The 25,856-nt window shown below is 52.7% G+C and overlaps 1 protein-coding gene across 1 annotated transcript in view; it reads left to right on the top strand.

Annotated features, from left to right (window-relative positions):
* Positions 1–13,544: 13,544 nt before the first annotated feature.
* The window catches only part of SHANK3 (SH3 and multiple ankyrin repeat domains 3), a gene marked incomplete at its 5' end in the record, with an annotated part of 319,560 nt that continues 307,248 nt past the window's right edge, over positions 13,545–25,856 (top strand). The window contains 2 exon segments of the mRNA XM_054988523.1: positions 13,545–13,566; positions 15,462–15,619. Of these exon segments, the coding sequence (XP_054844498.1) occupies positions 13,545–13,566; positions 15,462–15,619 (180 nt within the window).

The raw sequence follows: 25,856 nt of genomic DNA, 5'->3' as shown, positions 1-25,856 counted from the left end.
GGGGTGGGGGGGACGGGACGGTTCATTCCAATTTAAAATGGCTGCTTCCTGCATTACATTCCCAGTGAAAAAAGAGGTATTCTTGGTGTTCCTTCCTGGGGCAATAGCAGAAGACACTTTATGGACCACAAGTTATACTTTGGAGCACGTGGTCATTTACGCAAGTAGGGATGCTAATCTCCAGGTGGAGCTTGGAGATCTCCCAAAATGACGAATGATCTGCAGGCTGCATGAATCAGTTCCCCTGGAGAAAATGGCAGCCCTGGAGGCTCTGCTCTATGGTGCCATATCCCGTTGAGGTCCCTCCCCTTTTCAAACCCCACCTTATAACAACAACAACAACGTTTGATTTATAGATCACCCTTCAGGACAACTTAATGCCCACCCAGAATGGCTTACAAAGTCAGTGTCATTATTATCCCCATAAACAGACACCCTGTGAAGTGGGTAGGGCTGAGAGAGCTCTGAGAGAGCTGTGACTGACCCAGGGTAACCCAGGTGGCTTTAAGTGGAGGAGTGGGGAATCAGACCCGGTTCTCCAGATCAGAGTCCTGCCGCTCTTAACCACTACACCAAACTTGTATTTTTGAATAACATTTGATTTATATACCGCCCTTCAGGACAACTTAACACCCACTCAGAGCAGTTTACTGATAAATAAATCGTATGTAGGCCCCAGAAACCTAATTAAAGGATTCCATGTTTGAGCCATTAGCAGAGTCTATTGTTTGGCATAGGAAGCATGATTATAGGTGGTTTTAAGCTGGTTCCGCTGGCTGCTATGTGTGCAGGAGAGAAAATAACAAATCATACACTTGTTTTATATTTAGAAAGGAAATAAGAGTTCTTTATTGTAGGTACTCCATACTCTGATAGGAAAGGAGGAGAGACAGATCCTAACTACCTGTCTGTTCTGAGGCTGGGCATGGATGGCAGGACAAGTCCTGCATCCATGCTTCCAAGATGGAGGGAGGAGAAGGAGAGAGGTGTTGCCTGGAACCATGCCAGGAAGAGAAGTGAGAGGGAGGAAGTCAGGAGCAGGAAAGCCTGAGCAATCTACATATCCAAGGAAAGTCAGAGCAGTAAACAGAGTGCCCTGACCTCCCTGTCTTTTTAACTCTTTTGTTTGTCCCCCTCTGAAACCCGAGGAAAGGGACATCGCTGAATCCTTCTCTTCCAGCATTTACAAAGTGTATTATTATTATCCTCATGACAATCACCCTGTGGGGTGGGTGGGGCTGAGAGAGCTCTGAGAGAGCTGTGACTGGCCCAAGGTCACCCAGCTGGCTTCAAGTGGAGGAGGGGGGAATCAAACCCGGCTCTCCAGATTAGAGTCCTGCTGCTCTTAACCACTACCCCAAACTGGCTCTTTTCATCAGATTCCACCCCCACCTCTCCAGGAATTAACGCTGGGAACTTCCATGGGCCTCCCAGATTTTCCCTGTCTTTCTTGCAGTCTTTTGCAAACCTGTTTTGCTACATTGCTTTGAGAAGGATCCTGGCAAAACCAGGATGGCAGCCATGGGGAGGGAAAAGTCTGGCTCTGATAGATCAGTTATTTTTAAAAATGTCCCCTGATAGCTGACACCCCACTGAGAGAAATCAGGGGATGGAGGTAGGAAAAATGTCCTCAGCACTGTGGCAACACACGATGATGTCACTTCTGGCTCCAAACTGGAAGTGACATCATTAAGTCAGGGTGACTCTCTAGGGTTCATCCAAAACTCTGTGGCTAAACCCGGGCAGTGTGGGGTGAATGGCTGCTGCCAAGAGACGGAGCAAAGAAAATGCTGGGAAATGCCCCATGGAACCCCCGTTGCTGCTGTGCTGTATCTGCAGTCAGGGCAGCGATGGGAAAACCACACAGGCCCACCCCCATGGGAAAACACCAGTGTAGTGCCCCCAAGGGGCAGGAATGGAGGCATAGGCCCAGCCGTGTTGGATTTTGCTCCCAGATCTCTTTGCCATGGGTGTTGATGCCCCCAGCTGGGTTCAGCCCACTTTCTGCGGGGCTGTCTCGGCTGTGATGCTCAACCCCATGTTCCTATGGTTACCCAGGTTAGTGTGTTAAGTGATGTTCCTATGGCTACCGAGGCAGCTTTTGCTTCACACGGTTACTGTGGCAATAGGCTGCCTTGCAGATGTTAAAAGTCCTCTCCCTACCGCCCCCCCCCGGCCCGGTGTGCCTGGTCCATTCCCATAGCAACTGGGCCAGGAAGCCTCTACCTGACTACAGCTCACGGTCCAGGTGGGGAACTTCTCTCAGCTGGCCAGGTAGCTCCAGAGCAACGCTGGGCAGTTACTGATATACTTTGTTTATACTTTGCCTTTCTCCCCAACGGGGACTCAGAGCAGTCCACATCGTTCTCCTCTCCATTATCTCATCCTCACAACATCCCTGTGAGGCAGGCTAGGCCGAGAGCGTGTGAATGGCCCAGCGTCCCCCCCCCCCCCGCAAGCTTCCATGGCAGAGCGGGGGTTTGGATGTGGGCCCCGTAGATCCTAGTCCAACACTGGCCACTAATGCGCTCTGTTATCAGGGTGAACTATGGGAGTAGGGTACAGTGACGCCAGCCCAAATTGGGTGCCCTGACCTTGGACTTCCAAGCCAGCCCTTGCAACAGAGGTGTCTTGGCTGGCAGTGCCTTGGCCTCCCTCTGTCTGATATGATGTTTCCTTGGACGGCGTGAGGCGCTGGGGGTCTCGAAGTCCCGGACGTTCCTCTGTGGCCAAGAGCAGCTCTGCAGAGTCCCAGGCACAGAAGGGTCTTTCGCCGAGACCTGCCATCTGAGACCCCCCTGAACTGGTGGTGCCAGGGACTGGACCAGGGACCTGCTGCGTGCCCACCTTGTGCTCTCCCCAAGAAGGCATCTGACGAAGAGAGCTGTGGTTCTCAAAAGCTTATGCTACAATAAAGTTGGTTAGTCTTAAAGGTGCTACTGGACTCTACTGTTTTGCGACTACAGACGAACACGGCCGGCTCCCCTGGATCTCCCCAAGGAGGCACCCCCCTCTAGAGCTTCCCTGTACTGAGTCAACACGGTGATCCCTCTTTCTCAGTCTTGACTCTGCTGATGATCAGAACAGAAATTCAACCAGGGGGAAGATCCAGCGGGGGCTACATCCTGTCCCCAATGGCAGCCAGCTGGGTGCTTATGGAAGCTCATCAGCATTGGCCCCTGGCATCTGGTGCTCAGAGGGGTACCTGTTGAATGCATGCCTGTCATCGCAGCTGTAAAAGGTGCAGGTGCCCTGTCTGAAAATAAGTTGGCAATCTAGTAGGAGGTGTTGATGGGAAGAATGGTTGAGTGCAATGACCCCTCTTGCTCTGCCCTCCGGCCAGATATCAACAGGGCATTAAAAGGCTACTTCCAAAAGGAGATAGATCCAGAGGAGTTAGCCGTGTTAGTCTGCAGTTGCAAAATAGTAATGAGTCCAGTAGCTCCTTTAAGACTAACCAGCTTATTTGCAGCATAAGCTTTCGAGAACCACAGCGCTCTTTGTCAGATGCATCTGACGAAGAGAGCTGTGGTTCTTGAAAGCTTGCCCTACAACTAAGTTGTTTGGTCTTAAAGGTGCTACTGGACTCTTTACTATTCTAAAAGGAGAGATGCCGGGGACTTGTTTCTGAAGATCTTGGCTTGCAGGATGTGTGTGTGTGTGTGTTAGATGTAATATCTGTGCTGGGCCTGATTTCTATTTCCCCCCCCCCAGCATCATTCCTTCCTGGAAATAATGGCCCCACCACTACCCTGTAGACTGTAGGAGCCTTTTCTCTTAATCTAGGATGCTTGTAGATATGAGGTTACCTGCTCCACAGTAAGGGGAACGTACTTTGCACATGCTCAGAGAGATTTCTCTGTCCTGTTAATACTTGTCATATTCCTGAGCTCTGAGTTCTGCCCTTGTGCTTTCAGTAGCTGCGCAGATGGGAGAATGCCTAAAGATGCTATTTCTTCCTCCACTGCAGCTCCAGCAACGCACGTTGCTGCTGGAACGCTTGCTGTCTTTGCATACTGAGGCGTATTCATGCGCGCGCGTGTGATTAATCATTTCTGTAGCACTTTGCAGTTCTCATTGCTGTGGTTCCTGCAGTGATCTGGGAGGGTGGCTAACTGAGGCCTTTTTTGAAGCAGTAGTGCAGCTTCCACATGGAGAGGCTCCCCAGTAGGGTTGCCAGGTCTAGGTTGGGAAATTCCTGGAGATTTGGGGGGGGTGGGGTTGGGGGAGGGAGGGACCACAGCTGGGTATAATACCATGGTCTTCACCCTCCAAAGCAGCCATTTTCTCCAGGTGAACTGATCTCTGTGGCCTGGAGATCAGTTGTAATTCCAGGAGATCTCCAGCCACTACCTGGAGGCTGGCAACCCTACTCCCCAGAGAGTTTCCTAGAGAGATGCTGGAGGACGGAAACAGATCAGGTCCGCTCACCAGCTGCCCGGCCCCGTCGACAGGCACTGACTCCGAAGGAAGCCCTTGGTAGGGCCCTTGATGAGCGGAGATGCCGAGGACTGGCCTGCGTGCAAAGCAGATACTCTGCCGCTGGGGGCCGAACTGCAGGAGGGTGTCTTCCCTGGATCTTCCCCGGGTTCACATTTGAGTCCAGCGTCACCTTAGAGACCAACAAGATTTTCAGTGAAGGAGCTTTCTGGAGTACCTGAAGAGGGGGGCTCTGACTCTCGAAAGTGCACACCCTGGATATCTGGTTGGTCTCCAAGGTGCCCCTGGACTCACATCCTGCTGTTCTACTGCAGACCGACACGGCTACCCACCTGAAGCTATGATCAAACATGTACAGTATTGGGAATGCCTTGCTGGGAGCCTAATTCCAGGCACACACGGGTCCATTTGGGACTGAGAGCACACTATATGCGGAAAGAGGAGCCTCAAGTCTTCCCCCACACCATTCCCCTAATCTGGGACGGACCCAGGAAGGTGCTATTTCCCCCATGGGGAAAACCAAGGTGAGCCTCATCAGTGATGGCAAATAGCCCCCCTCCCAGCTCTTGCAGGTCAGGAAAACAGCACCCAGGGTGTGGGTGTGAATCTCGCCCTCCCTGCATACCGCAGCCCCCAAATCCCAGTTGTGCCTGGGCATGCCTGGGATTATAATAACATAATAATAACATTCGATTTATATACCGCCCTTCAGGACAACTTAATGCCCACTCAGAGCGGTTTACAAAGTGTTATTATTACCCCACAACAATCACCCTGTGAGGTGGGTGGGGCTAAGAGAGCTCAAGAGAACTGTGACTCGCCCAAGGTCACCCAGCTGGCTTTGTGGAGGAGTGGGGAATCAAACCCGGCTCTCCAGATTAGAGTCCCGTGCTCTTAACCACTACACCAAACTGGCTCCCAGCACAGAACTCGCAGTGCTCCTGTGATTACACGGTTCTGGGGGAGGGTGATGCTGGGAGGGGGAGGCATAATATGCCAGTTGTCCCTGAGCCACAGCGTCTTCCCTCCCCTCCAGGCCATGCCAGCTCTTCAAGGCTGTGTCTCCCCTCCCCTCCCCCTCCCATGTTCTTTCCTGGGATCTGGGAAGGTGGTCAGGTGCCTTCAGGGCATGCAGCCCGGCCTGAGCAGAACCCTGAGGGGTCAGCCCCCTTGTTAGGACTGCCCCATGGACCAGGGCTTGAAGCCAGCCACGCCTGCCTGAACCCACACTCTTTAGGCTCCGCCCTCTTTGGTGGCAAAGCAATGGCATGTGTCCGGCTCCTAGTTCAGCGCTCACCAACCGGAGATATTGGGGACCTCCCATCTCTCTAAATGCCATTAAGTGTAGGGGGAGGGGAGGGGAGGGGGCATTTTGGATCAAGTCCAATAGAAGGGAAGGTTTACCTCTTCCTCTTTCTATGAAAATGACCTCTGGGCTTGCCTGGAGAAGGGCAGGCAGGCAGTGGGCAAATGTATCATGGTCTGAACTCATGCCTGCCGTGTCCTGAAGATGCGCAGCCTGGTCCCCCCCCCCTTCTCTGCCTTCCTCACCCAGCCCTTCCCCCGGTCAAAAGTCGTGGTGACTTCTCTGCAGTTGCCTCTCCCACCTTCAATTCAACGCCCCCCCCCCCTTCTTGAAGAGCTCTGGGGAAGTCACACCATGTACTCTAGCCTAGAATGATGTTCTCTGATTGCAAACGAGCTGTTTCAGAAATAGAGGCTGAACTCTGGAGGAGTGGGAGCCCAGAAACCCCCCAGGGCATGAGGGCAGGGGGCTTCCTGTACTCCTTGTTCCATGTGCTGGTGCAAACAGGAAGTAGGGAAGACAGTGCCTGGAAAACGGGGTGGACATGGCAGACAGACTTTGTGCATCACCCCATGTGAATTTGCCACCTGCCTCCGCTGTGATTGACTGCTGTGGGGCTAGGCAGGGGTCTTTGTTTCCTAGCCATAGGGGCCAGGTCCCATGAATGCAGGACTTGTGCCTCTTCCCAGAGGATGCCAGACTGTCAGAACCTCTTGCGTTTTCTTTTTTTAGATCAAAGCAGCTGGAAAGGAAGGAGGATTTGGCCTGCAAACCAGCACAGGGGGGCTGGGTTAATTCCTTCCTCTGTGACAGTTTCCTGACTGTTAATCGCCCCCACCCAAACTGCTACTTGCCCTGTGTGGGAAATAAATACAATAAATACAAGCACTCCACTTAATGCCCGGAATCCTAACCTGGTAGAGCCGCACATGCCGCTGTCCACCACCAACTAACCTCCTCCCTCCCTCCCTCCCTCCCTCCCCATCCTCTCTCTCTCTCCTTTCCTCTGCTGTCAAAATATTTTGATTGCATTTGCAAGCGCCATGATGCAGAGGCCCCCACCCCCACCCCCTTTGGCTTATATGGGGCGGCTGAGTTCCGTGCATGCTGATGGGGAGAAAGGAATCACACCTAAGCCAGAAGCCCACAGCTCAAGTCACAAGTCAGCAGGAGGAAAACAGAGGTCTTTGGCTGTCCAATGTGTGACAAAAGTACGTCAGGGCTACTGGCACATGGCAAAGATTCTCCATGTTGCTTTCACCATGAGGCCTTTGGCGATGGAGCTTCCAGACTGGAGTCCTCTGTGCCTTTTCCTCCGTCTTCCTCTCCAGTCTCCAACTTTTTTCCCTGTGCACCTGCTCTGCATTGACTCCACATTGGCTCTTGGGGATGCGGTCATCATAGCTACCATGGCAACTTGCCGCCCCTCTTTTTCATGAATGCACTATAGCAAAATAATGTCATTCCGATACTATCCCTCTGCCTGAAGCACCCACCCACGCACATACACTTTTCATTTCCATTATGTGATACATGGAGAAATCCCCTTGTGGTTTGAAACAAATCAGTTGAGCAGTGAATTTCCACCCATTCCAGCCATCTTGCAGCTTCCCCTTCCGGGGCAATGGAGACAAAAACTGCCTTCACCTTTCCCCTTATAATTCCACAACAAAAGAAGTCTGGAGGCTTCATTCATTAAAATTGAAAACTGGGAATTCAGAAGAACTAAACTTTGAAATGGAAAATAGGTGGCAATAGATCATTTTATCATCATTGCCCTGTAACATAATGATGATTATCAGTTTTTTTAAAAAAAAAAAAGCTTTGTGATGCAACGGCAGGGAAAAAATGGAGGAGAAATGGCATCTCCAGGGTGCTGACAGTAGGGAAATGGTGCTGATACGGGCAGGACCTTTGCAGGGCAGGATCCCTTCCAGATGGTGTGGGAATGTGCTTGGGCAGCATTTCCCTCTGAAAAAGACTGAAGTAAAGCAGTTTGGGGAAAGAGCTTATTGAAGATGGAGGAAACCTGGAAAAGTGACACTGAGAGTACAATGTTGTGTCGATGCTTTAAAAACAAACAAAACCAACTCCAGTTTGGAAGCAAGTGTAGAGGAAAACAAGACCAGGAGCTGATTGCAATACAGATCATGAGTTGTTAATATCAAAAACTAGAATAAGGCTGAAGAGAAACACTAAAAGAATCATAGTGCCAAAATACAATCTAAATAATATTCCTTAAGAATTTAAAGACCGGGTAAGGAACAGATTTGCAATACTAAGTTTAATTGATCGTGAGCCAGAAGAATTATGGGCTGAAACTAGAGATATTATCAAGGAAGGATGTGCAAAGACTATCCCTGTAGCCAAAAGAAAGGAGAAGCCTAAATGGATGTCTGAGGAAACTCTTAAAATTGCTAAAGTTAGACGAGAAGCAAAAACAAAAGGCAACAGAAATGGGGTCAAAATGCTAAATGCAGCTTTTCAGCGACTTGCACGCAGAGACAAAGAAATCTATTATAATAACCAGGGCAAAGAAATAGAAGAGAACAACAAAAAAGGAAGAACAAGAGATTTGTTCCAAAAGATCTGAGAAATCAAAGGGAAATTCAAGCCACGGCTTGGGATGCTAAAAGATCAACATGGAAATACAGTATCTGATCAAGACAAAATAAAGGAAAGATGGAAGCAATACACGGAGGAACTATACAAAAGAGATGGAAGGATGACAGATACTTTTGACGAAGAATCTTTTGATGAAGAACCAGAAATCGTAGAAAGTGAAGTAAAAGCTGCACTCAAAGCAATTGAGAGAAACAAAGCACCTGGAGTAGATGCAATACCAATAGAGCTATTTCAAGCCACAGAAATGGAGTCCATCAGAATCTTAACAAGAATATGGCAGCAAATATGGAAAACAAAACAATGGCCCACCAACTGGAAACGCTCAGTCTACATTCCAATCCCCAAAAAAGGGGGTGCCAAGGAGTGCAGCAAATATCAGACAATCGCGTTAATTTCCCATGCAAGCAAAGTGATGCTCAAAAGTCTATAGCAAAGACTCTTACCATATATGGAACAAGGAATACCAGATGTTCAAGCTGGATTCAGAGAAGGAAGAGGCACAAGAGATCACACTGCAAATTTTTGATGGCTAAAGGAACATACCAGGGAATTTCAGAAGAAAATCAGCCTGTGTTTTATAGATTACAGCAAAGCTTTTGACTGTGTGGATAATGAAAAGCTATGGAGAGTCTAAAAGAAATGGGAGTTCCACAATATCTTATTGTTTTGATGCGCAACCTGTAATCTGGACAAGAGGCTACTGTCAGGACAGAATATGGAGAAACAGAATGGTTTCCAATTGGCAAGGGTGTCAGACAAGGATGCATATTATCTCCCTACCTGTTCAACCTCTATGCAGTGTATATCATAAGGAAAGCTGGATTAGATCTAGAAAAAGGTAGAGTGAAAATTGGTGGGAAGAACATTAACAATTTGAGATATGCAGATGACGCCACATTACTAGCAGAAAATAGTGAAGTAAATAACGCTAGTAGTCGTTCCTTTGCAGGGAACATGGCTGATGGGTTTCCTAAGGGTGTTTGCAGCTGACCTGCAAAGAACTTCCGCAAATGGAGTTGGGGAGAAATACTCTCTGGGTGAAATCTATGACTTGGCTCAGGTGTCCTTGTGTTCCAGGACTTTGCAGGCTCCCCAGAGGGCACTTGCTCCTGAAGATGTCCCAGTAGCTCCAGGATAACACTTCAGGCTGGAGTTCAGGTCTGATGGTGTCTGGCATAGCTCAGTTGGGGGCTGAGCCACGGCTGACCATTTGGCTTGCGGCTGATGCTGTATTCCCAGTGTCCCCATCAAGCCAGTGCCCTTATCTGCTCGCAGCTGAGCTGCACTTGGCAGGACGTTGGCTTTTAATCAGCTGTGCATCCCCAATGACCCACTAACCTTGGCAAGAAGAGAGAATGAAAATCAATTGGCTGTGGAATTACCCATCAAGCTTTGTAGAGTGTTCTGTAACCGGGAGTGATCAATGCCCCCGGCAGCCACAGACCCTCGCTGTGTGTGCTTCTGGCTGCACTCACTTGGTGTATGCGTGTTTGGGGATAGGGCATTAGGGGCAGACTCCATGGAGTCTCCATCTCCTTGGCAGCATGGCAGCAGCTAGGCTGGCAAGGGACTGTACAGAAATGGGTGCCATTCTGTGTGTCCCCCTCGCTCTTGCCTCTCGCTTGCAGAGAGTTTGCATGCTGTTCCACAGATTTGCCCCAGAAGCTTGCCCAGTCTTCTGCAGATTTGATAAGGATTCCCTCCACCTCTTCATGAAAGTCCTTGAAACAACTATAGAATGCCTTTGGGCATGTGCATAGTACATGTGCATGACCAAGCATTTGACCTGCGGAGCTGTGGAAGACATGCTGTTTTCCAAAGGACTTCTGAATGTGTCCCATTTCAGAGGCCTTTTGGGGAGGATGAGTTGGTGGAAATCTGATTGAGTGTGTGTGTGTGTGCGGGGTGGGGTATGTGTTTTAGGTGATTTTATGCTAGTACCGTAATTAAACATTTGTGCTTGTCTTTATGAGCTTTCAAGACAAGGTGTGGGGGGAGTGTTTTAAGAAGTAAACATGGATACTGGATCAATGGTTGTCAATCTCCAAGTGGAGCCAGGAGTTCTTCCGGGATTTCAGCTGATCTCCAGATTTCAGAGTTCAGTCTCCCTGGAGAAAATGGTTGCTTCAGAGGGAAGACTCTGTAGTATACCATAGACTTCAGATGTGTAGCTGTGTTGGTCTTCAGTAGAACAGTAGGAATTGAATCCAGGGACACCTTAGAGACCAACAAGATTTTCAGCGTAAGCTTTTCAGATTCAAAGCTCCCTTCTTCAGAAACGAATATGTGAAATCCTTCCCCCAATCTCCAAGAATCAATGGGCCAACCTAGAAGTGACGAATTACACTTGAATGGCAAGTGAACAGAATACATGAGATACAGGGAGGAATACATGTGAGTCTGTTCACTTGCCATTCAAGTGTAATTCGACACTTCTAGCTTGGCTTTGTGTCTTGGTGCTGAAGGGCCAAGAAACTACTTTGAGCTGCATCTTTGCTGCAAACTCACTTGATTATGGTTGTTGTTGTGGGTTTTCCGGGCTGTGTTGCCGTGGTCTTGGCATTGTAGTTCCTGACGTTTCGCCAGCAGCTGTGGCTGGCATCTTCAGAGGTGTAGCACCAAAAGACAGAGATCTCTCAGTGTCACAGTGTGGAAAAGAAGTTTACCTGCCAACATCTTCTCCACACTGTGACACTGAGAGATCTCAGGAGGTGCCTCTCATGGGCTGCTGGGTCTTTGCTTGGTGAGTCTGGAGAATTTCTCGCTCCCTTCAGCAGATTTCTTTGCAGCAGCCCAGGTGACGCGTGTCAATATACAGATCATTAGAAAGTCAGCCCCTGTCGTAGCTGAAGAGCCCCCAGATCCCTCCAGGGCCCTGGCTAGTGGCAGCCTTTTCACACAAGCCGGAGAGGCTTGGCTTCCTCAGGGTTCATGTGAGCTGCCTTGGGGTGGTTTTGATGGAAAGGTGGCCTGCAGATATTTCCATCCGTCAATAGAGGATGACGCAGTGTCACTCCCCCAGAGGCTTCCTGCCACAAAGGGGGGGGGGACAGAGGCTGAGCTCTGTGGCCTGGGCACAGCCTCTCCGTTTCTGCCAGGCGGGCACAACGTCCCCCCCAGCTAGGGCTGCTTCTGGTACCATATGCATGTGGGTAAGCCGAGCTCCACGGTCATAGGCAGAGCCCAGCCACTCCACTGAGCAAGCGTCACCAGCAACTGGGGGGGGGGGATCTGTTTGGAGTGCCAGCAAAGCTGCTTGTCTGTCTGTTTTACAAAACGCATACCCTGCCTTTCTGCCCTCAAAGGGCCACCAAGATAGCTAACAAATTTAAAAGGTGCATAATAAAATTGCATGTTAAAAACCATTAAAACCAACACAACAACAACACATCATTAAACCAATCAATCCAGAGTTAAATAAATACAATAATATAAAAGCAAGGATCAAAACATTGGGCTGGAAGAGAGATCACAGTGGGAAAGCCAAATTGGGGGGGGGGGCTCAGTTTGCTGACAGAAGTCAAAAGCAGAAGGGGACGGGTGAATCTCCCTGGGAAGAGTTCCAGAGTTCCGCACCCCTTAACAACTCTACCATGAGTTGCCCCCCCAACTTCATCTACAACAAGGGACTCTGAAGGGCCCCCTCCCGGGCCAGGTGGTGAGTGACACCTCGGCTTCTCCAAGCTCTGGCTGCTTGTGGCCAGGGGTGCCCCAAGGCCTTTTCACCGCTTTGGCTGCCTCTGTCCGTTTGGGGGCTGCTTTGCCCCCTCTGCCGCACAAGCGGCCGTGCTCCCGGGTCTTCTCCTGAGCTGCAGGGCAACTTGAGGAAGCACCGAGAAAGTCACGGGCAGGCTCTGCTTCGATCTCATGGCCAGCCCCTCCACCCCAGCCTTCACCTGCCATGAGTTCTTTTTGCCTTGCAAGTTTTGCACTGAGGAAATGCAGGAAGACGCAGGCACGCTTGCCCTTTTCACAAGTTCCAGGGAACACGTGTGCGTCCTGCATCTGTTTGTGAGAAAGAGCCAACAGGCATTTGCTTTACTGGGGACTTGGATAAATGTGGGGATCGAATCACATGTTGAGATGTAGATGTATTGAATGTTACATGAGAATTACCCAGCACATGTACAGAGAAAAATCAAGAGAACTCTGTTCATGGATTGTACATTCATTCACCATGACTTATAAACAGGGCCAGATCCTGCAGGAAGGCTGGGGTCACAAACAGAGGAGAATGTCTACCTCTGTGTCACCAACCCCAGTCCTTTCACACAACACATGGTTTACCACCACGCACGTTTGCTGCATCCAACCCTCGTGTCCCTTGATGGCTCACTTTGTTTTCACCTATCTGTACGTCGCATTGTCATATTACATTTTTGGTGTACATTCAATATTGTAATATATATTGGGTAAAATGATTGTGTGTTCTGACCCATAGCCCAGGCAAGCCTGATCTCGTCAGATCACGACAACTAAGCAGGGTCGGCCTTGGATAGTAATTGGATGGGAGACCTCCAACGAAGATGAGGGTTGCAGAGCCAGGCAATGGCAAACCACCTCTGTTAATCTCTTGCCATGAAACTCCATGGGGGAGGGGGGGGGTCAGTGTAAGTCAGCTATGACTTGACAGCACCCTCCACCACCAAAGAGGTCATGTGAGTCATGTTAAAAAGGGCAAATGTGATGTTTGTGTATATTCACCAAATATTCCTATTCTATTATGGGCTTAAAAGTTTCATGGTTGCTAAAGATGTCAGCCTAACAATCTCCTGTGCATGTTTACTCACAAGTCAATTCCACAGTGTTGATTAGAGCTTATTCCCAGGCAAGGGTCGCTTGCGCCTTAGTTCTGAGCAACTCAGGTTTGGCAAAGTTTTATCTTTTAAAATTTTGCATGATTTCAGAACGTAAATGAAACTTTTAGAATGTTTACTTTTTTTGCTTTTAAAATCCAGCTTTGATGGCTGCTTTAAAAAAGACTAAATCTTTGAAGGAAGGGAATTTGAAGGAAGGAAGATTAATATTGGTTGGATAAATTCTTGACTTTGTCTAAAATGCTGAATACAAGTAGACAATATCAGTAATTGATAATGTTTGAAAAACAGATGGGAAGATTTATTTTTGGGGTGAGACTAACTGGGATGGGGGAAGATCCAGAGGAGTTAGCAATTTTAGTCTGTAGTCGCAAAATAGTAAAGAGTCCAGTAGCACCTTTAAGACTAACCAACTTTATTGTAGCATAAGCTTCCGAGAACCACAACTCTCTTTTTCAAATGCATCGACAGCTTTCAAGAACCACAACTCTCTTCATCAGATGCATCGACAGCTTTCAAGAACCACAACTCTCTTCATCAGATGCATCGACAGCTTTTGAGAACCGCAGCTCTCTTCGTCAGATGCATCTGACGAAGAGAGCTGTGGTTCTCGAAAGCTTATGTTACAATAAAGTTGGATAGTCTTAAAGATGCTACTGGACTCTTTAATATTTTGAGGTGGGGAAGTTCTTTGAGAATGTTGTCCCTCACCTGTTGTCCTTTGGGGTCCAGCCTGTATTCTCTGTTGCCAGTCAGTAGAATGCATCAGTGGGAAATGGGGGGGGGGCATCTTGTTCTGCTTCAAGAAGAAATGTGGTGTGCCTCATCCTGCCCACACTGGGGCTGCGCTGGTCTGGCATGTGGACCCCTTGGGGCATGTGCATCTTGCGCCACTGGTTCGGGGAATGGTGGCAGCTGAATAATTGAATTGGCAGGTCCCCATCAAAAAGCAACTGAGGAAATGCGACTGAAAGGGTTTGGGGAGCAGTCTGAGGCTGGGTGAGAAGGGCTAGCTAATGACCTGTCCCAGCCGTCAGTGTCCAGGCTGCGGGTGAGGTTTTTCATGTTACGTGGCTCCGTCCGAGTGCTTCAGGGAACGCAACAGGTCTCGGCCCTGTGGAGGCAGCCATCTACACTCCAGCAGTGGAAGGGGAGGCAGTGCTCATGCTAAGAACACGTCCACACCATTGACTTAAACTGGTTTGACAGCCACTGCCTGGGGAACCCCCAAAATTGCCCTTATGTGAAACAGGCTGTGCGGGAGAAAGCTCTGCATCTTTGCCAAACTACAATTCCCAGGATTCTTTGGGGAAAGCAGGGGCAGTTCAGCTGGTATGAAGTCAATGCCAGCTTGAGATATCTGTGTGCCTTGACACTCCAGGCGATTAAAACGAGAATTTCCTCCTCTTCCCGGCACTACTCCCTGGGGGCAAGCGTGGCCTGTGGAATGTACAGCCCTTGAATGCCCACAGGCCGGCAAGGGCTGCCCTGAGTTACAGGAACTGTGAACTGGGGTGTCTCTGGCCCAGAACAAACTGCCCTGAAACAGATAGTGATGGAGGGGGGCCCCCCACAAAGTGCTGGGTGCTATTCTCAAGGGCGGCGGCAGACCCCAGAGAGTCTGTGGGGCAAGAAGGGGAACCCACCCAATGGGCTGCCCTTCAGTTTGCAGAAGGGTGCCTGGAAGCGACCCCTCCCAGCAGCTGGCTTTGGCTGATCTGCACTCTGCACATGCTCGCCCGCCCTGTCCTCTAGCCTTGACAGGATGCCGGAGAGCAGGGCTGCTGGCCAGTCTTCAGTGTGGCAAAGGGGCGGCGGGGGGGGCAGGTCCGGGGCAGGTCCGCGCTGGCGAGGGGGGCAAGGCCGGGTGTTGACGACTCTTTCTGTTCTTCTCCCCCCCCCCCCCCGCTTCTGCCCTAGGCGAGTGATGCGCTCCCGGTAGCCGCCCTGCCCAGCGCCGGTGCTTCCCTGCGCTCTCGCCGCCCGCCCGCCCGCCAGCTCGCCCTCCCGCCCGCCCGCCCGCCGCCCGGCCGCCCTCCCCTGCGCACAGAGCATGCCTCTGAGCCCGGCCAGCGGCAGGCATGAGGCGCCGGAGCAGCAGCAGCAGCAGCAGGAGCCGCGCTGGGAGCCGGAGCAGGCAGAGCAGCAGCAGCCGCGGCGGCGGCGGGCGGAGGAGGAGGAGGACGACGAGGAGGAGGAGGAGGAGGAAGAGCGGCCGCCGCCTCGCCGCCAGCCCTGCGTTGTCAACGGCGAGCCGGGGGGCAGCGCGGAAGGCAGCCTGCGGGAGGAGACCCTGTATGATACCATCAAGCCCCCCGCCGCCGGCACCGGCCCCTGCAGCGCCACGCTGGCCTCGCCGCCCGGGCGGATGGACGAGCCGGCGCCCAACGCCCTGGTCGTGCGCATCGGCATCCCGGACCTCCAGCAGACGGTGAGCCGCGGGCCGGGCGCAGCGGGGCCGGGGCCGGGGCCGGGCCGGCCGGCCAAACTTTTGCCGCCACTGCGGGCTCGGGGGGGGGAGGGGGGGATCGGGGCCGCGGCAGCCTCTCTCCCGCGCCGGGCAGGAGGCGCCCTGCCTGCGCCCCGGGCTGCCCGGCTCCTCTGCTCGCCTCGGGGCGGCTGCGGCATGTCGGAGGGAAGGGGCTGGCCCGGCTGGAGAGCGACCCCCACTCCCCGGTCCTCTCGGGGGGGGGGAGGGCGCAGATCGCGAAGCATGAAGCAAGGCGGGCTGCCGGGAGGGTGCCCGGATGCCTCTGCAGGAGTCCCTGGAAGGGGCAAATGAGGCGGGGGGGGGGGCTGCGAATCCAGGGCGGGGTTCCGGCTCGTGGGGGCTGCTTGGGGCTTGCTGAGGCGCCGCCTCGGGTCGGCTTCGCGGCTGGCGGCGGCGCTGCCGATGGCTTTCGGAGCGCGCCCTTTCCTGCCCGGCTGCTCCCCCCGGGGCGGGCGGTGTGTTCGGCGGGGGGACCGGAGCCCCTCTCGGCCGGGAGCGCCTCGCCGACGGCCCCGCGGACCCGGGGGGCCGGCTCTCCCGTTCGGGGGCTGGTCTGTCCTGGGGGCCGGCCGGGCCGGCAGGGGCAGCCCAACTTCGCGGGGCTTTGGCGCGGGGCTCGGCGCGGGGAGCGGCGGAGCCTGCGCTCGTCCCTGCATCGCGGGCCCCTCCCGGGAGCGGCGCGGACGTGTGCGCCGGAGGGGGCGGGAGGGGAGGGGGCCCGGCTGCCAGGGGCTCGGCTCCGAACCGGCGGGGGGTTTTCTGCCCCGGGCGGCTGCGGCTGCGGAGGTCTTGCAGAAGCAGGCCGGGGCGGTGTGGGGCGGGGGCAGGTGGCACAGGTGGTGGCGGGGCAGGAGAGCGCCCCCCCCCCCGCGCCTCTCCCCTTTGCTCGGCCTGCTGCTCTGGAAGGCGGCGGCGGCGGCGGCACGTGGCAGCGGGTGGGGCCCGGCTCTCACCTGGGGGGGGGGGCAGCAGAGCAAGGGAACTCACCGATACCGGGGGGGGGGGTGTCGGTGCATAGGTTGACGCAAGAGAAGGGCAGAGGGGCTGGGGGGAGGAGACCTGGGGGAGCCTGCTCCGCAGCCGCTGGACCTCGGCATCAATCCACCCCCACCCCCCAGCAACTCTGGGCTCGATCCCGCAGCCTCTCAGCTCTGCTAAGAAGCTGGATAAAGGGCCCTTGTCGGCAATCCGCTCCCCCCCCCCCCGCCCCTTGGAGAAGCAAGGCAGCAGGTCACATTGGTTAGATGGTGTGTTACCCTCTGGGCTGTGAAGGCAGGGGGTCGTGAGTGATGCCCCTTGGCCCTGCACTGCTGGGGGGGGGGGCTTCATCAGCCTGGGGGCTCGTCTAAGTCTCAGCTGGAGCATCTTTGTTTGAGGCTGGCAGTGGTGGCCAGAGCTCTGTCAAGAACATTTTTATCCTGCCCGTCCTCCCAGGGGTACATAGTTCCCCCCACCTCCATTTCACTCTCACAACAGCCCTGTAAGGTAGATCAGGCCAAGAGAGACAGAATAGCCCAGGGTTACCCAGTGAACTTCCCCATCAAAAGCAGTTGCAGTTTTTCATTGAAAAACTAGGGCTGCCAGCTGTGCTGTGGGGAGAGTTGACGTCCGGCCCAGTTAAGCTTGAAGGAATCCATTGCACAGGTGATGCGCAAAGCACATTTGCTGGATGCGTGCAGGCGGCCCTTTGGGGTGCGTGGTGGTTCCGTGGGGGCAGCTGACCATCCTAACTCGGCTCCTTCCAAGGGCCCAGCCTCGCTGGCGGAACTTGACCCGGGCCCTTAACCTCTTTCCCAATCCTGATCTCTGTGTGGGGCATGGCCCCAGAAGGAATTGCTGGTGCAGAGAGGGCGGAATACAAATCGAATGAATGAATGAATGAATGAATGAATGGGGGTGAAGCGTACTTGCCTTGCCACTGAGCAGCGCTAGCCAGCTTCCCCCCATCCAGTACGCAAAAGGCTTCTAGGTCAGGGGCTGTGGATAGAATCCTGCAAGGAAGAGCCCGAGAACAGTTCTCCTTCAGAGTCTCAGGGGGGTAGCCGTGTTGGTCAGGAGAAGAAGAGCAAGATTCGAGTCTGATAGCAGTGACCAAATAGATTTCCAGGATAGGAGCTTTTGAGAGTCAGAGCTGCCTTCATCAGATATCTGACATCTGACAAAGGACACTTTCATAGAATTATAGGGTTTGTACCTCTAGGGTCATCTAGTCCAACCCCCTGCACATCACAGGAAATTCACAACTATCTCACCTTCCCACACACACACCCAGCGACCCTTGCTCCATGCCCAGAAGATGGCAAAACACTGTCAGGATCCCTAGCTGAACTGGCCTGGGGGAAATTGCTTCCTGACCCCCAAGGCGGCAATCGGCCTTGCCCTGGGTATGTAAGAAGGGCCACAAGAACTATGCACTGGTGTAACCCTTCCTGCCCTCCCTCACATGATCTGCCCAGGCTCACAGACTCTAGAAACATTGACCCTATAAAGCTCATACCCTGGAAATCTCCACCGTTTAGAGATGACCCACTGCCCATTCCTGGGATGGTCTGGATATGTTTGTTTGGGGGAACACACGGTGACGGCTTGTGGCATGGCCCTTCTTCGGGTGTGTGGCTTTGGAGTTCCAGAGGGTAAGCCAAAGCTTCAGTGTTAGGTGGGGAGCCGTGTTGGTCTGGAGTAGAATAGTAGGATTTGAGTCCAGGGGCGCCTTAGAGACCAACCAGATTTCCAAGGTGTAAGCTTTCGAGACTCAGAGCTCCCTTCTTGTGCCTGAAGAAGGGAACTCTGTCTCTTGAAAGCTTGGTAGTGGTGGTGGGAAGTGCTGTCAAGTCATCACTGACTCATGGGGACCCCTGCTGAGGTTTTCAAGGGCCTCTGCAGCCCTGGTCTTCTTTGGAGGTCTCTCATCCAAGGCTGGCCTGCTTGGCTTCCGAGATGTAATGAGATCAGGCTTGCCTGGGCTGTCCAGGTCAGGCCTCAGAAGCTTACACCCTGAAATTCTTGTGGGTCTCTGTGTGCACTCCCCATTTTTCAGGGGACTTTCTCTGCCCACCGTGTGCTGTTGCCTACTGCCCCCTCCCCTGGCTGCTGTAAGGGCGGGAAGGTGATGCTGCGGCTGGCGGCTGGCAGGGGGCCGCGCTCCGTGCATGTGCGGAGCAGAGTGGTGCTGTAGCAGATGCTTAGCATGCCTGCAGGGCCCTGGAGCTATGGCAGAGAGGGGAGAAAGCCACGTGGGGTTCTGGGGCACTTTGACTGGACCCCTGATGGTTGGGAGGGGGGTGTCATTTGCACAGTGGATGTCAAGCAGCAGCTCAGAGACCCTTCAGAACCCCCCCCCCCCCGTGCCTCAGGAAGGAGTCTTGGGGCACAGAGCTTTGCAAGGGGGGCTGTGCAGCTGTGGTGCTTGTGGAGTGGCGTCGCCTTGAAGGAAATGCTCTTTGGATTAAACACTCTTGACTAACGTGTGTGTAACTGGCGCCCTTTGGGTTGGGAAAGTTTCCCCCTTCCCGGTTGATCTGATTGGCCAGTGATGGGGGTGGGTGGGCACTTTTTGGCCTTCCTGGGTGCTTTGGTCTGTTTGCACGAAAGTCCAGTCCGTACATGTTTCCTGCTGGTGGGGCACTGAAAAAAGAATTGGTTTCTTCCGTGTGCGTGTGTGTATTGTGTATAGTCTGTTGCCTTGGAGCAAAGGGTCAGCCAGCCAGCCGCAACAGTTCAACGGATGCTCCTAGGCAGGATATCTCAGCTGCCGGGGAGGGTGGGTTGGGGTCTGCTGCTCAGATGGTGGGCTTCCCAGAGACATCTGGCCAACAACTGCTGAGGTTGGAATGCTGAACTCAGTGGGCCGTGGTGGGATCCAGGAAGGCCTTTAGGTCTTATCCAGATCCTTCCGTAAACGCACTCGCATACTCATAAGCCAGACTTGGCACACCGAAGCCCATTTCCTTCAGAATCCGGGTGAATCTTTTTCTCTCTTGCGCACGTACAGGTGGGATTCTGTGCTGTGCTGGTGATTGTGAGAATGGTGAGCTGATGGCAAGCACCGGGGGCAGACTAGTGCGTTGTAGTGTTAGGTGGGTAGCCACGCTGGTCTGCAGCAGAACAGCAGGATTTGAGGCCAGGGGCGCCTTAGAGACCAACCAGGTTTTCAGGGTGTAAGCTTTCGAGACTCCGAGCTCCCTTCTTCAGTCTCGTGTCTGAAGAAGGGAGCTCTGACTTGCGAAGGCTCACACTCTGAAAATCTGGTTGGCCTCTAAGGCGCCCCTGGACTCTGACTCTGCTGTTCTAGTGCATTGTCCAACTTCTGGGGAGCATAAGCAGCTACGCTGGGGTAGTCAGGATCAGTCTCCGAGTGATGTCAGCATGCAGAGAACATGGGCCTGAGCTCCACTGTGGGCCACTTGCCCTGACTGCCCCTTTCCAGAGCATCCTGAGAGCAGTTGTGCAAATGCACAGGCCTCCGTCTAGGAACACTGGATGTAGGTCACGCACAAGGAACCTGGAAAGCAGCACAGCAGGCGTGGGGGGTGGGAGGGGCAGAGCTGGCAAAGGCAGCTCCTCCATACAGCTCACTTGGGCACCGGTGGTGGCTGTGCATTGTGCACAGCCCAGGAGGGGTGTGGCTTTTGACCTGGAGGGTGTCAGGCTATGGGGGACAGGATATGGCAGATAGACCCCTGTACCATGGCATGGCAACAAGAAGTCCAAGCTCTTGGTTAAATGGTTTTATTCAGAAATCCAGTCATTTCCATGTATATGTCCATAGAATTACTCGGAGGCAAGAAAGCATCTCAGCAGTACATGCTTCCTTGATAGGAATAGAAACTTGAAGAAAGTACAGCTCTAAATACTCAGTGATTTCCCCCCTCCCACTTAGACCACAGGTTTGCACGGGAAAGGGTCTGGGAATGCATAAAAGTAAACGGTAACATTTCAGGCAGTGCAAGGTCACTTCTGTGAGCTTCAAAGGAAAGAGATAAGGCAGCTGTGTTCTCAGGCTGCTTGAGAAATGAAAGTGATGGTTAGAGCATTTGCAAAATGAACGTAAGGGACAGCATTAGCAAAGGTTCACCACTTAGAACAATGACATGGATGTAGGGGTACGGACATGACAGAGGGTTAGACTCTATGTCAAGTGAACAAGGCAGGCGTGGGGAGGAGAGGACATAGCCTGGCGTGTGAGCTGGGCATTGGCGTGGATGAGGCCAGGCCAAGATCAGGCTCTCTTCCCCCATAGCACTAATGAGGGTGTTCGGGAAGGGAGTAATTTGATTGGGAGAAACAGTTAACCCCCCACCCCAGTGCCACTTAAATTAGCACCCCATCTTTTATGTTCTGTGTAAGTCTCTGTTCTGAGTGCATCTACTAGCCGAGAGCAGGAACTCATTCAGAGATGCAATGTGCGCCTCTGTATGCAGGAGGGCTGAATGCTGCGGCCACGCTAAGAGTAGTGAAATTGTCCAACGTCAGCACTGAGTCAGGCAGCCAGCCAGCAGGCAACCTCCAGAGGAGTCAGCCGCGTTAGTCTGTAGTTGCAAAATAGTAAAAAGTCCAGTAGCACCTTTAAAATTAATCAGCTTTATTGAGGCATAAAGTTGGTTACTCTTAACCAATAAAGTTGGTTAGTCTTAAAGGTACTACTGGATTTTTTACTGTCTGACCCAGAGTCACCCGAAGCAATTTTGCCCACATGGCTCCATTGAAGAACTGCTTCTTAGGACAACAGCATGGTCAGTATTGTGTGTGTGGGGGGGATGTCTTTATTTAATTGGCATGCTAGCCATGAAGCTCCCCCCCCCCCCCCCGTTCTAATGGTCTGATGGGTTTTGTCAGCAAAGAGATGTTTGGGACAGTGCTGAACGCGGGTTCCATGATGCCAATTCCAGGGCAGCTTTGGCCTCACACGGAGCATTGACAACATGCCAGCGGGCAACCTTTAGGACAGGCAGTTTGGGGTCACAAGTCCTCCTGGCCTGTGGTTTTGATGAGCTGCACCAGACATGCTCTGGCAGTTCTATTTCTGGAGCTCCCAGAAACTTTTCCAAACTCAGTTTTGAGTTAAGTGGGGACCGTGTGGCTGATCACTGAGTTTAGGAAATCCCTTGGGACTTCTGGTCCTAGAACTTCCCTCTCACTTCTGCTTTAGGTCTCATTTTGTACGTTTGATTCTAGTGCTATAGAGCTTTGCCGAGATCAGCAAGAGGCCGTTTCTGGCTGATGTAGTTGAGCCAAGACTGGGGAGGCCTTTTCTGGGTCCAGAGTTCGAGGAAGAGCATGGTGCTTCATACCTGAAAGGGAAGCTGCAGAAGTCTCTAAACTGTCAGGGCATTTTTTAATCCGCAGGCTGTGTATCTAACTCACAACGTGGCATATCCAGTATACGACCAAAGCTCTTGAAACTGAATCATTGCCATGGCTACTGAATACCCGCTCACTCAGGTGCTTTGAGTAGGATCAACCAAGGCCTGATTTCAGTGGGGTGTTGGTAAGACACAAGCATGCTCCTGGTGGACTTTGCACACACACGGCATCTCATTGAAACTGGACAGTGGCTGGTGCAAAGCTGCTGTGCGGGCTCTGCTTGTAGGCCTTCGGGGGCATCTGGTTGACCACAGGATGCCAGTTGCAATGGACCGCTGCTCAGTTCCAGCACAGCTGCTTCTGGGGTCTTTAACAAGGCCTCCGCAGGGGGAGCCGAGCCAGGCAGGAGGCAGAATCCCTGGGTCTGACCCAGGGGCACTGCTGCTCTTTTAAAGGGATTTAAAAACATTGCAAGAGCCCAACCCTAATTTGGCCTACGGCACTCGTATCCCCCGCCCCGCCCCAGCACACCTTTTCAAGTGCAGAAGTGGCCACTTCTCCCCAGTCAGCACTGGAACTTCACCACATTTTAAAATCCCTTCAAAATGGCAAGGGCGTCCACAAGTCAGACCCAAGGATGCCGTCACGTCTCGTTTAGAAATGATGTTTGAGCGGGAAAGGAAGAGAATGTGAAGGCGCAAGGCGAGGAGAGTGTTAAACAGAAGTGGGAGAAGTGGGGTGAAGGGACAGCCACGCCCCAAAGGCCCACAGGGCCTTCCGGCTCAGTGGAAAGCAGCGCGCTTGCCAGGTTGCCTTCGCAGCTGTCTCTGCAGCCCACATTTTTTAAAAACCAGGCAGATGTTTAAAAGAGCTGAGAAGATAGCGGCAAATAAGCTTTGAGGTCTAGAAACGGCAGGCTTCCAGGAGAGAGACCTCGTGCCCCGCACGGCCGCCTTGTGAGCGCACAGCAAGCCACTTCTCTTGATCATGGAGAAATTTCTGACGGGAAACAGTTTTCCTGATTAACTTAGCAAGCAAAGGCATTGGAAACGGGTGCCCAAGACAGAAAGAAGTGCCTCGGGAGCTGGAGGGGCCGCTTCGTCTCAGTGAGGAGGGGGAAAGGCACCTCACAGCAGCGGACAAAGTCAGTGTTATTATTATCCCCACAATATGACTGGGGAGCTGGGCTGAGAGGAGGGGCTTGCCCAAGGCCACCTGCTGAGCTCATGGCAATACTGGGATTTAAACCAGCAGAGTGCTCATTCACAGCCCAACCACTTACCCAGAACTTGTGGGACACAGGAATTCATTTCCATTAGCAGATTTTTCATACTCTCGTCTGCAGTTGTGACTGAGGACTAGCAACTTAACTTTTTCCATACCAAAAAAGCATTTGAATATGTTGGAAACTAGAAGCTCAGCCTGTTTGCAAAGATCACGAGCATACATGAAACGACCTCCTTTGTATTGCAGCCTAGTCTGCTGCCCTGGGCCCAGGTGGGACCAGCCTTTCCTGCTTCCACACGTCTGCCTTCCATGTGCCCTGAGCACCGTGTGCGTATAAAAGGCGCTGGATTCCAGAGGGGCTGGTAAGGCAAACACCTGCACGTGGCCAGAGTGAGCCAGTCGGCTTAGTCGCCCCCTGAACAGCAGGGACTGGGTCTGGTGGTCTGTCCCCTGTAGAGCGTAGCTTGACTCCGGAGGGAGCTCTGGGGTGCCTGCTGCCTTCGTTTGGCATTTCCTTTGCCCTGACATGGGGAATGCAGCCACACAGCCACCCATCATTGGGGTCTAGTCAGGGAACCCTAAAAGCCAGGATGAAGGAGCCAGATTGGTTAGGGCAGGAGGGGACAAGGGGGGGGTGGAAGAGGAGGTGCCTCCTTGAGGCTGGGGTTTGAGGACCCTCCACTGCTGCTATTTGCTCGTAGGAACTGGGGGTTGCAGCGAATGGTCAGACCTTTTCCCTGAAGGAGGAGCTCGCCTGGGAAGGAGCTGCAGGCAGTAGTCCTGCTCGGCCGAGCAATGTGCTGCACAGGGGCCGTGGCCTGGCCATTGCCTTTTCCAGCTTGTGCCTGCTTTCGTTTGAAGCTGTCACATGTTGCAAAGCCAATTGAAGGAGGTGAGGCACTGGGACTCTTCCAGCTGCCTCTCTGGGGCCTTTTTGGCCAAAGATGCGTGGCTGCTGGAAACTGCTTTATTATACCTGTCACGGCTGTCCTCAAAGAACCTCAAGAGCTGCGCTGTCATGAAGTTGCTGCAGATTCCCTCGTTGAATCTCTTCACCTTTCCACGGATGGGAAGTACAGTGCATATTCTTGGGAACTGCAATGATACGGAACAGGTTAGGAAGCAGTTCAAGCGTGCGGGACAGGGCTGGCCTACGCCTTGGGGCACAGCGGTGCAGGGGCTGCCTGCCACGTCTGTTCCATTTGGCCTGCACATGCCTCCAAAGCCCTGGGGCCACAGGCAGTGCCTTCCACCCGAGCCACCAGATCTGCCCCTTCCCTGGTCTCAGTTGTGGCCTTTCCCATCTCATGAAGCTCTTGTCCTTTGGCTCTCCCCAGAAGGACATTGGTCATTCATCCCTTCCTGTGATCCTACAGGGTGCACTGGAGGAGAGGAACTGGACAGAAGGGCAAGTGAGGCAGTTCCAAAGGAGAGGGCAAAACTTGGCCTGCCACCATCTTTTCCAGGCTTGCTCCTGTCATTTTAAACAGCAGCTGGAAACCCAAAACAGTGCGGGTGGGTCCTAGCTATGTTTACACAGAAGTTGGTTTCAGTGGCACTTGCTCCCAAGTAAGCGTGCACACAAAGCTGGTGACATCGTTATTTCCAGGGCGGATAACGTTTCATGTACTGTTTCTTTCCAAATCAGGCTGCTGTTGAAGGCGCAGGAGCAGGCCCAGGAAAGAAGCTGGCAGCCTTTGGCAAAATGGCAACTGGGAAATCCCTGTGGCTGTTGAGGCGCTCAGATATTTCTAGCCAGCCACCAAACTGAGTTCCTTGGGGCAGTAGAAGCAATGAAATAAACTTAGGAAAACCCTAAAGAATGACACCAGCTTTAGAAAGCCCAGTAATTCTAACAAATTGTCATACAATAAGGAACAACAAAACCTAAGCATAATAGCCGCCATTAAGAGAACAGTTAAAAAGAAAACAGCAGCAATTAAAAGCAGTCAAGAGTTAACTTAGGGCAAGAACGGATCCCCTTTCATGTGCTAAAGACGCCCTGCAAGTAGCCCTGATTTGGATGAAGGAATTGGGGGGGATGGGGGGGGACTGTTCAGTGCATTCAAGGGGAAAAGAGGCATCCTTTAAAAACTGTCCCCTTTAAAGTGTGAATGACTGCGCAGGGCGCCTTCCTTCAGTTTCAGTTAGTCAGCACATGCAGCCATCGAAGAGTTAAACTGCAGCCCCAATCCAAAGTGCCCTTTGCCTTTTGCAGATGAGGGGAGCCCCAGACCCGTCACACCACATCTCCTTTGATCTCTAATACAGGCCTCGAAAACACCCCTTATATTCCTGAAAGTCTGGGGAAACGGGCTGTTCCCGTAGGGATTAGTCAGCTGTGCCTTGACTTCCTTACAACAGTGCTGTTTGGGGCAGTACCCACATGTCTCCACCCTCTGTTTGTGCTGTTACTGCCTTTCCCCTGATATCCTTTGAGCTCCCCCCCCCCCAACCTGGTTTGATATGATCTTTTTGGAAAAATCACAGTCAAGACACCTTTGGCTGCTGTGTGGATGGGAACGTGCAGGTTTTTTGCAGGCCCTACCCACATCCATGCCAATTACTTTATCTGAGGGTCGATATACGCGATATGTGCCAGACTCACATAGGGTGGGTGCAGCTCCCTTTGCCGGCTCTGTGGGCC

The sequence above is a fragment of the Eublepharis macularius genome, chromosome 9 (genome assembly GCF_028583425.1).
Source record: "Eublepharis macularius isolate TG4126 chromosome 9, MPM_Emac_v1.0, whole genome shotgun sequence".
Classification (NCBI taxonomy): Eukaryota; Metazoa; Chordata; class Lepidosauria; order Squamata; family Eublepharidae; genus Eublepharis; species Eublepharis macularius.
The sequence above is the reverse complement of the archived record's forward strand: the minus strand, read 5'-3'. Positions and strand labels throughout refer to the sequence as shown.